The sequence below is a fragment of the Morus notabilis genome, unplaced genomic scaffold (genome assembly GCF_000414095.1).
Source record: "Morus notabilis unplaced genomic scaffold, ASM41409v2 Scaffold72, whole genome shotgun sequence".
Classification (NCBI taxonomy): Eukaryota; Viridiplantae; Streptophyta; class Magnoliopsida; order Rosales; family Moraceae; genus Morus; species Morus notabilis.
The window spans coordinates 33,329-46,962 of record NW_010367952.1 but is presented as its reverse complement, the minus strand read 5'-3'; the positions used below and the strand labels follow the sequence as shown (position 1 = coordinate 46,962).

Genomic DNA, 13,634 nt, shown 5'->3' with positions numbered 1-13,634 from the left:
AGTTTATAGTGGAGTAACTATTGGAATTAATAGAATTAATTAATTAATTAAAGTGTTTAATTAATTATTAATTTTATTGGAGCTCGGGATTATAGGTCCATAAGTCCCCGCGTCGTCCTTGTAATTCTACCAGACACAAAGGGCAAAATGGGAATTTTAGAATTACGGAATTTTAAAATTAAACACTCGAAAATAATTAATTGATAATTAATTATTATTTAAATAATGTGATTATTTAAATTTGAATTTGAATTGTGAACATAATTTAAATTTATTCTTTTAAACTTATTTGATAAGTTGTTCAATTTATAATTCAAATTAATTTAAGTTTGACTTAAATTCGAATTTGAATTTGAATTAAAATTGGACTACAGGATAAATGATGATCTTCTCTTCCTTCCCTATCCAGTATTGGCGCCACACACAAGGGATAGAAACCCTACATGGCCGGCCACTTAAGGGATAAGGTGTAGGAGAGATTTTTTGTTCCAAAATTCAAATAGGAGATAGAAATTTGATTCCTTTTTTAAGTTTGACTTCTACTCTTTAAATATGAGAATGATAGAAAATTGTGTAGACAATTTTTGAAAATAATTTTCTGCCCTAATTATTGAGTGTGGCCGAAATTTCTCATTGGGAAAAGAGAGGAAAATTTTTTCTCCAAAAAATTCAACATCATGCATGCGTTGGTGATTGTGAAAATTCGAGTGTTATTGAAACCTGTTTTGTCTCACGTGTGCCCACACACACGTCTACGTGGAATCAATTTATTGACGTAGAAGACTTTGGTTTTCTAAACACAGCTTGGAGCAAGGATTGTTCGAGGTCAAAGAATTCAAGTTATCGACCTAATCGGCGCTAGGTATTTTCCCTAATTGAATTCTTATTAAATAAATTAATATGATTAATTTATTCGTGCATAAATTAATATAATCTATAGAGTATCTCAAAAGTTTTGAGAAAATTTTTGTTATACTTGATCCGCCTTCCCCCACGCTTCCGCATCCGAATTCGATTCGGATACCAACAGTAATTTCATATACCTGGGCAGAATTTCCCAGATCAGAAAAAGTCTCCTTTGCAGCTTCCCAGATTTCTTGAGCAGTGGCCAGGAACATATAAGTCTTGCTGATCGTTGGCTCCATCGAATTGATTAGCCATGACATGATCAAGGCATTCTCAGATTCCCAGGTCTCAATGGATTCGAGACCTTCTTTTGGTTTCTGTGTCGCTCCCGTCAGAAACCCAGTCTTTCCACGACCCCGGATGAATAACATGACTGACTGGGACCATTGGAGATAATTTTCTCCATTGAGTTTGTGAGTGGTAATTGGGTGAGAAGAAAGATTGTCATGAGTGTTTGACAGGAGAACAGGTTTTGAAGATGATTTCGCCGATCCAGAATCGAGAGACTTATCACCTACACTGGATGTGCCAGACATGGTGGCTGTTTGATTTTTCCGGTGATCAGATGTTTGGCTCTGATACCATGTGGAAATCGGTAGGTCAATTAAGAATACCTAGCCGTCAGTCTCACATTATAATCAGAGGTAATAAGCCTCTTTTATATACAATTAGGTTACAATCAGTTAGAGAAAAAATAGGAAACTAGCTCCTAATTTACAGCTAGCTACAAATCAACAACTAATCTACCATACAGAGATTACATATATTTCCGAAAATAGAATTTCCTAAACAGTAGGAAATAACACGTTTTTCAACAGTGTGTGTTTCTTTTCTTTCTTTCTTTTTTCTCCTTCTTTTTTAGTAGCTTACCATGCTTTGCTAACAAATATTTCTTATCAGATTTAATTTTTGAAATATATAAACATATGGCAAGTGCTAAGATGCTACAAATATTTTCTACCAGAAGCAGACTGAAATTTTGTTAATTATTTTCCCTGGATGAACTGTATTCATTTTCTTACAATATTACTGAACGAATGAATTTATCAGTTACCTTTGCTTGAATATATTTTTCCTTCAAGTGAATGGCATCTTTGGGGCATGGTTTTGAAGTAGAAGCAATAAGAGCATTTGAGTCATCCGCTCTGCGTCAGATTTTACATTCAGCTGGATTTACAAATAATAAATGATAAAAACTAATGTTTTCAACGGAACATTTGTACCAAACCCTTAAAATATCCCATAAGATGCATCAACAGTATCAGATGTCTTTAAATAACCAGGAAAGAAACTTCTTAACATTCTTAATTAGAATTATGTAATAGTAACATAACATAAAGTTAGTGAACAATAACAATAATAATAGCTTAGCCCTATCCCTCTCTAGGGGTATTTTAGTGATAGGTTCTAACACAACAACAACAACAACAACAACAACAACAACTAATAATAATAATAATAATAATAATAATAATAATAATAATAATAAAACATCAGTTCTCAGGAATCAAAATAAGAAGTTGAGCCCCATAAAAGTTCACACATTGCTAATCACACTGTAGAACCAAATCCTTGCAAAGGGTATTCTTGAAATAAAGAACATAAGAAAATATAAGTTAAATGCCAACGATCAGACCATTCATGATTATTATCCAGAAATGCAATAACCATACTTTATGATAAGATACATGGCTTGTCTTCCAAGTACTTACCGTACATCCTCAAGCAGCAGCAACCCTTCCCATATAGAGTTACAATAAGCATTACCCAAGTTGCGAAATAAATCCAGAATCGTAGGTTCCCAAACCTTGACATCTAGTCTTAGAGATCTCACCTGCAGTTGGTTGGACAAAGTGTTCCTTAACTGTGACACATGAAAAATCCAAGCCCTTACCAATTCAACTAAAAATCTTAAATGCTAAACTATACCTAACTAGTGATAGCATAAGATCTATAACAGCTCAAGACTATGTATTAAAGTGCTAATTGAAAATGAACATTCTAGAATATGTTATACCCGTAGACCATCTCCAATGCAAATTTTCAATATTACATTTGGCACCAAAAAAAAGTGTGAATTACCATATTTGATATGTTGTTCTACTTTGTGCTCCAATGCATAAATGCTAGCTTCTATATTTGTAAAAGTAAACTTTTGAATCTTTAAGTAAATTGAAAATGAAAAAGATGTAATTATTAAATGAAAATGTCAACACAGCAACCGCTAACAACCAAATGTCAAAGTTTGGCATATGGTATACTTGGTGTCAAATTTGGCACCAATGCCAAATTTAGCGCTAAAAATACCATCACATTTGAAAGTGGTTTTCCTGCCAAAATACCAAAATTTGGCACTGCATTGGAGATGCATAGTTGATGAAAGAACTAACACCAAAATGATATTAGTGAAGACTACAATGACATGAGAAGAGATGCTTCAGCCTTCATTGGCATGATGCACAGGTTTAGCCTTGAAATATTCAATAAAATAATATCTTCTGTAGTTATGTTAGGGCCTATGGATAGATATTTTATGTTCTAGCAGTTCATTTCTTGTATCAGTCATATGGGTTTTTAACACCACTGATACTGCATTTCTTTAATTTCTTTAATTTATCTTCTTTGCTAGTGAAACAGTAAATATCTTTCCGCACCTTTGAAATATGAACACCAAGATTCCGGTGAACACCAGAGCATTCAATGCACAGCAATATACCAAGATTGAGAGAAGCCCAGTCGGGCTCAGGAGCACTGCACTCTGCACAAAGATCATTTCCTGGGACACCTCTGAGAATACTAGATACACACTCAATTTTGTTTGATTTTATGTCGTCTCCTAAATCTTGATGGCTATTGCGTGTTTGAACACCATGAGAAGCACCGCCAGTCGATTTATTAGTTTCAGGATTTGTTGTTATATGGCTCGGCTGGAGAAGATGCACTGATCTTTGTTAGTTGATATTTACTGCTTGCATCATATGTTGATAATAAGTTATTCAGAAAAGGTACAGAGCTTTTCAGAGGTACACCTGGTCAAAAAATTGAGAATTCAGAAGCGATGTAATAGCTCCTGTTATTTTGTTTATCCAGTCCATTCTATCTGCCTCGTTTTCAGCCTGACCAAACAAGAAGAAAAACAGGTTGGCAGTCACAAGTTTGTTCACAATAATTATATTTAGAATAAAAAATGCTGCCAGTCTGAGCCTGCGCGCATGTGAACTAACAAGAAGTGTGCAATAAAATTGGTTGTTCTTCCACTCATTAGTAGCTTAAAAATCAAGAAATTTTGATTATTAATTAAAATTATGTTGTTTAAAATCAATTTTTGCTAGTGATCTAGACCTCCAACTTGTAGATATTCACAAGAAGAAAATATAATGCAGAATTTTAGGTATAGCAACAAAAACAGAGTATACATCTTCAATAAAGCAAATTGTAAAAATAAAGACAAATACACGGCAATGAGTGCTGAAACAAACAAACTAGTCTAATCAATTACAATATTGAATGGCAAAAATCTTAAAGTGAATTTTTATCCTCTTTCCAAAAGTCATCTCATGCTTGAATCCACAGTGGGAATAAAATGAATTAGAACAGAGAAAACTGAAATATCTAGAGATTTGAATAGCAATACGCATCCCATTAGAGTGTCTCCTCTGGGTTAATGTGCAACTAAAACATATGGCAATGGAACTCCGACCTCTCCCCATCAGAATCCCAATCCCCCAAATCCGATAATCACTCTCCTAATTTCAAGTGGTTCCTTTAAACTGTCGATTTTCAAAAGGAAAGTAAAGAACAGAAGGAAAAGAGAATGGTTATCAAATCCATTCTTCTTCACAAGTTGGCCCTATGCCACGCCCATTTTGTTTCCTTAACTGTGCTATTTGTAGCCCCTGTGAAATGATAGCAAATGAAGCCAATAAAAAATGACTGGTTGCTTAGTGCTATGCAATATTGGTACATGGTTGACTGCATGTCCACTGACTTTCTTAAGTTAGTCATGCATGCAATTAGTTAGCTAAAAACAGAAAGCACTACGTAATAATTAACCAATTAATTACCTGTAATGTATAAGTTTTCAATGGAGATATTATTCTAAAGCAAAGCCGTAGATCTGAATCCTCAGCATCCATCTTTATTAATGAGGTACGCAGATCAACAGTACGACAGCTCAGAATGTCTTCATTGAGTGATGCACCTCTATTGTGCTTTGAACGAAATCTACCAAACATGCCACTGTTCTGTTCAGCTGGACGAGTAAAATGCTGAGGATGAGAACCCTATGACATTAAAGATCAAAGAAAAACCAAGAATTCTGTTATGACAAAGCAAGCAATAACTGTTCTACATTTTAAATAGTTAGCTCAGTCAAACAAACTTGGAAAACAGTATGCATGAGTAAGAATTCATATGCAAATAAGAATTTAAGATGTCATAAGTTTTTAATCAGTTCCCCGTGTGAAGCATGAGAAAATATGTTAGAACATATAATTGTTTCTAACATATTTGCTGGTAGTACTAGAACGGCTAAGAAAGAGAGAAATTTGTGATGTACATGGCAATTGGCATCTTTGACATTTTACTTAGAAGAAACCAAATAGTAAGAAAAACACAGGAGGAAAACAAGTCCTCAAATAATAGAAGCAAACATGAATGTCTGAAAAAGGCCGGATTATTTTATAAGATTTACCAGTTATTTTAGTAAGTAAATGTCAAATTTTTGGCATCTTTGACAATTGATTATGAGAAATCATTAATGCTTGTAAACGCATCACAGTTAGAATTTACAACTGCATTAATAGCAACAACAGTCAGTTATCTAACTTGGAAAATGACAATGGAGGCCTGGAAAGACACAAGCAAGAAAAGTTCGTGCAATGAACCAAAAACTAAGAAATTACATACTAATATCTGATCAGATAAAGTGGGTCAGCTTAGTTGTCTGCTATCGACTAAAGTGGCAAGAATATCCAATAAACTTTTGCTAGCCTCAATAGAGTAATTACTTTTTTTATATGTATATATCAGAAAATTTCCTTTCCTTGATGGAAAAACAAGTACATAGGAGAGAAGATGAGAAATCCACTAAGGACAGAATGCTAGAAAAAGCAAAAACAGGAAACAAATGGAGAAAACTAAGGCCGGCAGAAGAGTTTTGTTGTGAAATAACATAAGAGTCTACTGGAAGCAAGAAAAGATTCATTCCTCGAAGCTGACAGCAAAGTTTTGTAGCATAACATACCATGGGTTTCGTACCCTTAACTCTGTAATAATATAAAGATCCTTGACTGTTGAGTAGAAAAAATCTCCTCTTCCAATCTCCCCTCAAACTAGAAGATCGCTTCAATAGATATCCTTGCTTGATTGTCTGGACCTTAAGTAAATTGGAAAAAAAAAGAAGGCATAATGATCTTCCTGTCCAACCCAATGATTGTGAGCTGGCCTAGTATTTTGATTTGGACAATTGGAGTCCAATAATACAGAAGGCTCTTAGAATTCAATAATAGAAAATGTAAATTTGTTTTCTTTTTTTGATAAAAAAATTCCTTTCATTTGATAAGAAAATCAATTACAAAGGAAAGAGGAGGTGGATAATTTGATAGTTGAATAGATAGAGTTAAAAAAAAAAAAAAAAAAGAAGAAGGAAGATGAATGACATTAAACATGAGCTAGTATTATACTGCGACAACAACTTCTTAAACTGAATGAAATTACCTCCCCATTTGCTCTGGATTGCATGATTGCTTCTACACTTTTATGAGAATTCATACCAAAAACACGAATGACATTGACACCCGCAGAAGGGTCTATATTACTGGAAGCTCGTAAAGCATCCATCTCAGCTTGTGTCCTGAATTCTTGAATCCTTTTGGCAAGTCTATCTTGTTCAACTTTTGCCTGTTCTTTAGATTGTTGTGCATATGTTAATACCTGGTGTCAGGAAAAGTTGAACTCCTATCAGCTGGAACAAGTTCGAATAGCATGTAACAAAATTTATAAGCTGACATAAAAAAGGAAAGTTCTTCCTCAGAACAGGGTAAGAGTCAATCAGTCAATGACAGGAAACAATTACATTAAGTACGTAACAAATGAAACATAAACCATTAGATTGCAAGAAAACTTTTAACTCTTGGATGTTCCTTTCCAGACTGATAAATATTCAGACTGATGGTAAAAGATTATGTATTCAGTACCTGTTGACGCAGGGTAACAGGCCAGGCAAAGGTCAATGAATAATTTACATACCCTCAATATTTACTTGTTCAAATAGAAATGACTCACGATTTTTAGTCATAAAGATCAAGTTTTAACATATTAATTTAATAAGTATATTGTAATTATTAAAAATAAAAAAATAAAAACACTTAAACAGTACTTGGACCCCTTCCCCACTCTCTGGGAAAAACTCTGCTCATCATGGGCGGGGTAAGCAGTTTACCCTTTATTATAAAACTATCTTAAATAATAATAACAACAAAATTTGACAACAGACAACTAAGACCTAAGTATAAACATTAAAAAAGATACATATTACAGCATATTAATTCACCAAGTATACTGTAAATATTTAAAAATAAAAAATAAAAATTCAACGTGGTGGGTTCAGGATGGGGACCCCTAAATCCATACCCTAAAGAGATCGGGTTTATCATGCCCATTAGGGTCGGGGGCCTGCAGGTATTCAGGTTGGGGGCAATCCCCAAGAAGGGTGAAAAAGGTTCATTACTTTTTTTTTTAATGATAGGAGATTCATGACATCGTTGCTCTTCTCTCTCTCTCTCTCTCTCTAATCAATACGCTTTTCTCCCATAACTACCCATACCAACCACTTGCATGATTAAGGGAACAATTTTTTCTTTGTTTGGTCGAAGAAGAAATCTACAATCATACCTGGTGAATATATGGTTCCAGTTGCTTCAATAACTCGTAACCCTAAAGAAAGCAGAAAGAAGTCAATCCTGTTTATTTTGGGAAGGACAAATACATTCAAATCTAAGAAGGTGACAGCTAAAATGCACCAACGAACCAGCTTAAAGTATCTTAGATGAGCGTCCATAATTGCACTAACAGACTCCAAGAACTCGTACTTTTTCTTTGCTTCAATATTCATTAGTGCGTTTACCTGCAGTCCTTAAAATTACAGAAACACGTTTATTACAAGCAGAAAGGTTATGGAAGAATAACATCCACAAACTTAGAAGACATACTAGATTGAAGCGGCTTTTCTCAAATGCTGATTTTGAATTTTCTAGATCCTGTCATACAGAAGAGATGGTGAGGTCCTGAATCTTATAATAAAGATATGAATTACAAAAATTATCCAGGGAAAGCATACTTGTTCTTTTGATATGATATATAAGTGAGTGCAATGCTGACTATTTAATTCACTTATATATACATTATAATAGAGAAAAGATGCAACTTCAATAAGGACTATCTCAAGTTCTCAAAAACTAAATCATTGTATTTAACAGAACAATAAAAAGGTAAAATGAATAAACGATGGCAAATGAGACACCGATGTGTTATTACATTACTTCATCTGGTTAATTTCTAGGATGCATTTTCTTTTCTTTTTTTGTAAGATTTTTGGAATTGAAAACTATGATCCTTATCTAATTCTCTGGTGATGGCCTTATTTAATTTTCGGCAGTCCCCAATGAATTCTTTCCTTTTCTTGTAGAGAGCTGTCTATGTATGTTGTGAACCTTACAAAAGAATGTTTTTCCCTTCTATAACGCCTTTCTCCTTTTTCATTCACAAGACACAGCAAAGCAAAATGTGGTCTAAAGAAGAATATTGCAACTAATTTGACAAGGTAATTAATATAGTATGTTTATAGTATGTTATTGATTGAAAAAAAAAAAGAAAGTCAAAATTGAAGAAAAATTATCGCACCATCAAATTGTCTCCTAATAATTTATTATGCCATATCCATCTTAAAAGTAACATATTTACATAAAGGTCAACTATGCTTAAAGAAACCTGAATATGCCTGCAACAGCATAGGTTGGTAATACTACAAAATATGATAACCACAGTTTCATGTCAACAATTGGATTAGTCTGACAATTATGCAAATTCTTACGATTTAGGGGCATGGCCACACTGCCACAGGCTTAGGGTGCCTTAGGTTTGTTGTCATAAAAGAATTAAAAGCAAATGATTATTAGGAAGAAGGTTTAAAAATACCTCCTGTAGTTCTGCAACAATGTCTTCTCGGGTGTTTTTCTTCAATGATACAAACCTTTCTCGTGCCTACAGACAAACAACGAATTACGTCATTCACAACCCCACTTGAAAGCAACCAAGTTGCACAAGGGACATCAAGTAGAATCGTACATCCCCCTGACACAAAGTTCATAAAGTACAACATGAAACCTAGCATAGAATTCTTGAAGACAAGAATATTAAAAGCCCCATCCCTTCCATGTCCATCAAAAAAATTACAAACTAGCGGCATCCTGGAAGTTTAGACTAAACTTTTCCTCGTATCCCAGCTATTGTGTCACTTACGCTCCGAAATAGTCTTAACAATAAATGTCAAGGTCATTAACATAAAGGAGGTAGCTCCTAAACCTTTTTTCTTTTTCTTTTTTTTTTTTTTTTGGTTCCTCAAATTACCCCACTTAATGGTATCTCCAAGACTCCACATTCATTGACCATATAAAACTTTTTCTTAGTTGAAAGTACATTTCATGCTTCATCAAGATTTTTTTTTTTCCCTCTTTCCTTTCTCACAACCAAAACAGCTTATTTGGGTTAACTTGTGACCTTAAAATAGCAAACAAGATTCATCAATATTTCTGTTAGCATTGTTGGCATTCTGAATAATGTGAGGGACACTGAAGAATTAAAAGCCTATATAACTTGTTATCTACAGCACGTAAAACATCATGATTTTCGACATTTACTTCCCTATACATAACTGATTCCACTCCACCAAGAAACACACAAGTAGGAATTTCAATTGGAATCATATTTCAAATACCTGGTCATAGGCATGTATAGCTTTGTCAAAACGTCTTCGAGAATCCTACAAAATTGAGTGGAGAAATTCAGGAAACAAACTATATATCGTTCCAAGAAATGATACTGAAGAAAAGTGGGACCCCTTTCAGCATAAAGCGTCAAAAGGATCGAGAAACATCAAACACATATGACAAACTGAGAGTCAAAAAGGTTAAGGCATCGACTGTTGTTATAAAAGAAAGGAAAATCAAAACTCCCAAAAGATAAAACAAACTGTTGTTAAATTTTATTTTTTTTTCTTTTTCTTCTCTCTCTCTCTCTCTCTCTCTCTCTCTCTCTCTGAGTTTTCTTTTAGGGGATATAGGGTCTTTGTTTTATAATAGTTATTTCATGCAGGAAATAACCACAACCTAAGAGAGCATTACCTTCGCTTCTTGCAGATCAACTGTCATAAAATGCATCAGCCGATCAATCAAGACATGCTCTACCTGTAAAAAATAAACTTCCAAAATTCAGCACTAAATTAAAGATTTCAGAGAAAGCACACATAAAAACAACACTTTATGGGGTGCTAATTTTCATGTCCTCTCTCTCTCTCTCTCTCTCTTTTCTTTTTCCTTTTTCTTTTGTTTTTATGTTTCTGCCTTAGGAGGATACCTTATACTCTTTCTTTTGTCTTTGATTTAGTTATCAATAAAAGGAGGTTTTTCTATTAAAAAAAGGAAAGAAAAAACTTTAAACCATCTTTTATAATGCAAAATGTTGTCCATGTAAAATGTTAAATTTCTTTGAAACATCTAACAAAAACGATTTGTGTGGACTGAAGGCTTAAGTCTTCATAGCCATGTTCTCTCTCTCTCTCTCTCTCTTTTCTTTTTCCTTTTTCTTTTGTTTTTATGTTTCTGCCTTAGGAGGATACCTTATACTCTTTCTTTTGTCTTTGATTTAGTTATCAATAAAAGGAGGTTTTACTATTAAAAAAAGGAAAGAAAAAACTTTAAACCATCTTTTATAATGCAAAATGTTGTCCATGTAAAATGTTAAATTTCTTTGAAACATCTAACAAAAACGATTTGTGTGGACTGAAGGCTTAAGTCTTCATAGCCATGTTCTCTCTCTCTCTCTCTCTCTTTTCTTTTTCCTTTTTCTTTTGTTTTTATGTTTCTGCCTTAGGAGGATACCTTATACTCTTTCTTTTGTCTTTGATTTAGTTATCAATAAAAGGAGGTTTTACTATTAAAAAAAGGAAAGAAAAAACTTTAAACCATCTTTTATAATGCAAAATGTTGTCCATGTAAAATGTTAAATTTCTTTGAAACATCTAACAAAAACGATTTGTGTGGACTGAAGGCTTAAGTCTTCATAGCCATGTTCTCCAAAACACACCAATAAAATAATAATAAAAAAACATCATTAAACAGTTATATAGCTTAGACAAGCTTTCACGAAAAAAGCATAACTATTGCTCAATAAACATCAACAACAAGAACTACGATATAGGGCATTTATGTGCAATTACTTCAGCCATTGAGCTATGATCTGGTGATTGCCCTTTCTTTGAAGTACTAAGGACTATATGTTACTAGAATAATCATCACTATATGAAAGACAGTAACCTGTAGATAGAATCATTCAGTCACAACCAAACTTATCTCATTTTTAAAGAAGCAAGAAAAAAAAGGAGAAAGTAATACGCAACAATCCAATGCATGTAAGTAATATAGTGTTCGCAAAGTTCCAAACTCAAAAGGTACACCACTCTGAGACAACGAGAAGCTCGTTTTCTCCAAGAGTGCATATCCTTCACGTGCATGTATTTGGGCCAAAGTGTGCTTCCCAAGAGAAATATAAAAGAACAATAAAACAGGTTAGACTTCCACTTGGTTTCTTGTTGTAACAATACCTAGTTTCTCTTCTTTTTGATGAGAAACAAGATAGGATGGCCAGTTCATTACTCTAACTAAAAAAAATCAAAATAAAAAATGGCATAGTAAATATCCTGAATTTCAGACTTGCACCAACACGACCCTTTTAACTGTTATATGAGCAATGTTTCCCTTGGGAAATAAATGACGGTTTGGTTCCATTGGACAACATGAACCGAAAGCGATCCTTTTTATCTTCTAGCGAAAAAGTTCAGGAAAAGCATTTCATTACTTGGAATTTTGAGCACTTACTTGAGAACGAAGAAGCTCTTTGTAAGTAGCAAGCTCATGAAATGCAGAAATGAATTTGGACATTACAGGACCTGGAACAAAGAAATCACATAAGATCGATATTGGATGATGAAAATTACGAAACAAAATTTTTTCACAAGCAACAGTTTTTGAAAGTATGCAATATTCCTAAGAGAAAACTACTATAGATTAGAAAGAAGATTTTAAACAACCTCCTACAGATACGCTGACGGGATCATCTGTTCCACCACCAAATGCTTCGAGAGAATCAGCAAAAATAGTGTCTCCATTGCATGCTTCCCCGAGAGCTGTCCTGTGAAAAAAGCAAAAACAAGAACTTTACACTTAGATCTGCATGATTTGGAACTTAAAATGCAAGAGGAAACAAAATTACAATGAGACAAAGCAAGTATAAATCTCTTTTAAAAAAAAAAAAAAAAAACTTTATGGTTGCCACATTCTCTATCTCTGAGTTCTAATTAATTAATTTTGACAAGTAAGAAACATATTAAAAGATCGCAAAACAAGCACTGGCATGGTGCACAAAACTAAAAAGGAAAAACATCAAAAAGTAAAGTTGTATTCATTCAGATAAGTTAGGGAAAAAAATGGAACATGTTGAAGAAATTATACTCCGTATATTTATTAGGGAAGGAAAAATAGCCTCAGTTAAAATCATTGAAAAAAAAATTAATTTCATTAAAAATAATAATGCTTTAAAAATTTTAGCATTCCCATAACACCAACCACCAATAAAATCTACGGAAGTAGCAACTACACAACTCAGCTGCCAATGCAAAGTTGTCTCACAAACCGATATATAAGTATATGCTACAGAAGAAGGAACCTTACATTTTACAGCATTTTCGAAAAGTTATAGCAGAAAGGTAAAACGAAATCTATTTTTTCCGTTGCAATCTGCAAATCCTGAAAATAAACGATGAATAATTGCAAATGACTTACATAAAATTTTTACACCCCTTGTACAAGCTTTGGCAGCGATCTTTCAATTCATCAGCTGTCAGCTCTAGAGAACATATCTGTCAAAAAAAGGACCAATTGAGAACACTAGAAAAACCAATCTCACAATGCTTCGTAAACTATATTCCTTATTAAATCTGCTTTAGGATGCGCAAATCTGCCATAAACGAACTCCTTTCGGAGAAACAATATAAACTTCACAATAAAGGCTAAAGAAACAGCAAATCAGATTGATTTCTCGGCCAATTGAGCTCAACAATGGCTAAAATTCAACAAGGATTCCAATTTTCATCCGACATTTTTCATTTCATTCGAAAATCATACGAATGCAATAAAGCAAAATCCATCTAGTGAAGCTCGAAGAAGAGAGTTCGGACTTCGAAATAACCACGAGAAAACGAGAAAATTGGGAAATTCCGAAAAAGAAAACGACCACGAAATCCGATCGAGACTGATTCGAATTGGCTAGGATTGTTACCTGATTCTGAAACATTGGGGAATCGTCGAGCCTGATAAAGGCCGCCATTGTCGTTGCTATCAGAACTCGAAGTCCAACTCCTTTCGCTTTCGGTGTTTCAGAGATCCAGAGAAGAG

General features: G+C 33.8%; 1 protein-coding gene across 2 annotated transcripts in view; it reads right to left on the bottom strand.

The window, feature by feature from the left end:
• LOC21398072 (ADP-ribosylation factor GTPase-activating protein AGD4) overlaps positions 1-13,634 on the bottom strand; it is a 20,548-nt gene extending 6,914 nt beyond the window's left edge. The window contains exons 1-17 of one of the 2 annotated variants that reach the window (XM_024175982.1): positions 13,519-13,634; positions 13,023-13,099; positions 12,272-12,372; positions 12,060-12,130; positions 10,308-10,370; positions 9,902-9,946; positions 9,103-9,168; positions 8,118-8,165; positions 7,937-8,032; positions 7,801-7,842; positions 6,625-6,840; positions 6,152-6,283; positions 4,971-5,189; positions 3,936-4,022; positions 3,561-3,833; positions 2,619-2,740; positions 1,961-2,051 (exon numbers count right to left, since the gene is read on the bottom strand). In XM_024175982.1, coding sequence (XP_024031750.1) covers positions 1,961-2,051; positions 2,619-2,740; positions 3,561-3,833; positions 3,936-4,022; positions 4,971-5,189; positions 6,152-6,283; positions 6,625-6,840; positions 7,801-7,842; positions 7,937-8,032; positions 8,118-8,165; positions 9,103-9,168; positions 9,902-9,946; positions 10,308-10,370; positions 12,060-12,130; positions 12,272-12,372; positions 13,023-13,099; positions 13,519-13,566 — 1,797 coding nt within the window. In that variant the 5' untranslated portion in view covers positions 13,567-13,634. The remainder of the gene's footprint in view (positions 1-1,960; positions 2,052-2,618; positions 2,741-3,560; positions 3,834-3,935; positions 4,023-4,970; positions 5,190-6,151; positions 6,284-6,624; positions 6,841-7,800; positions 7,843-7,936; positions 8,033-8,117; positions 8,166-9,102; positions 9,169-9,901; positions 9,947-10,307; positions 10,371-12,059; positions 12,131-12,271; positions 12,373-13,022; positions 13,100-13,518) is intronic. The other variant, XM_024175983.1, reaches the window with a different exon arrangement.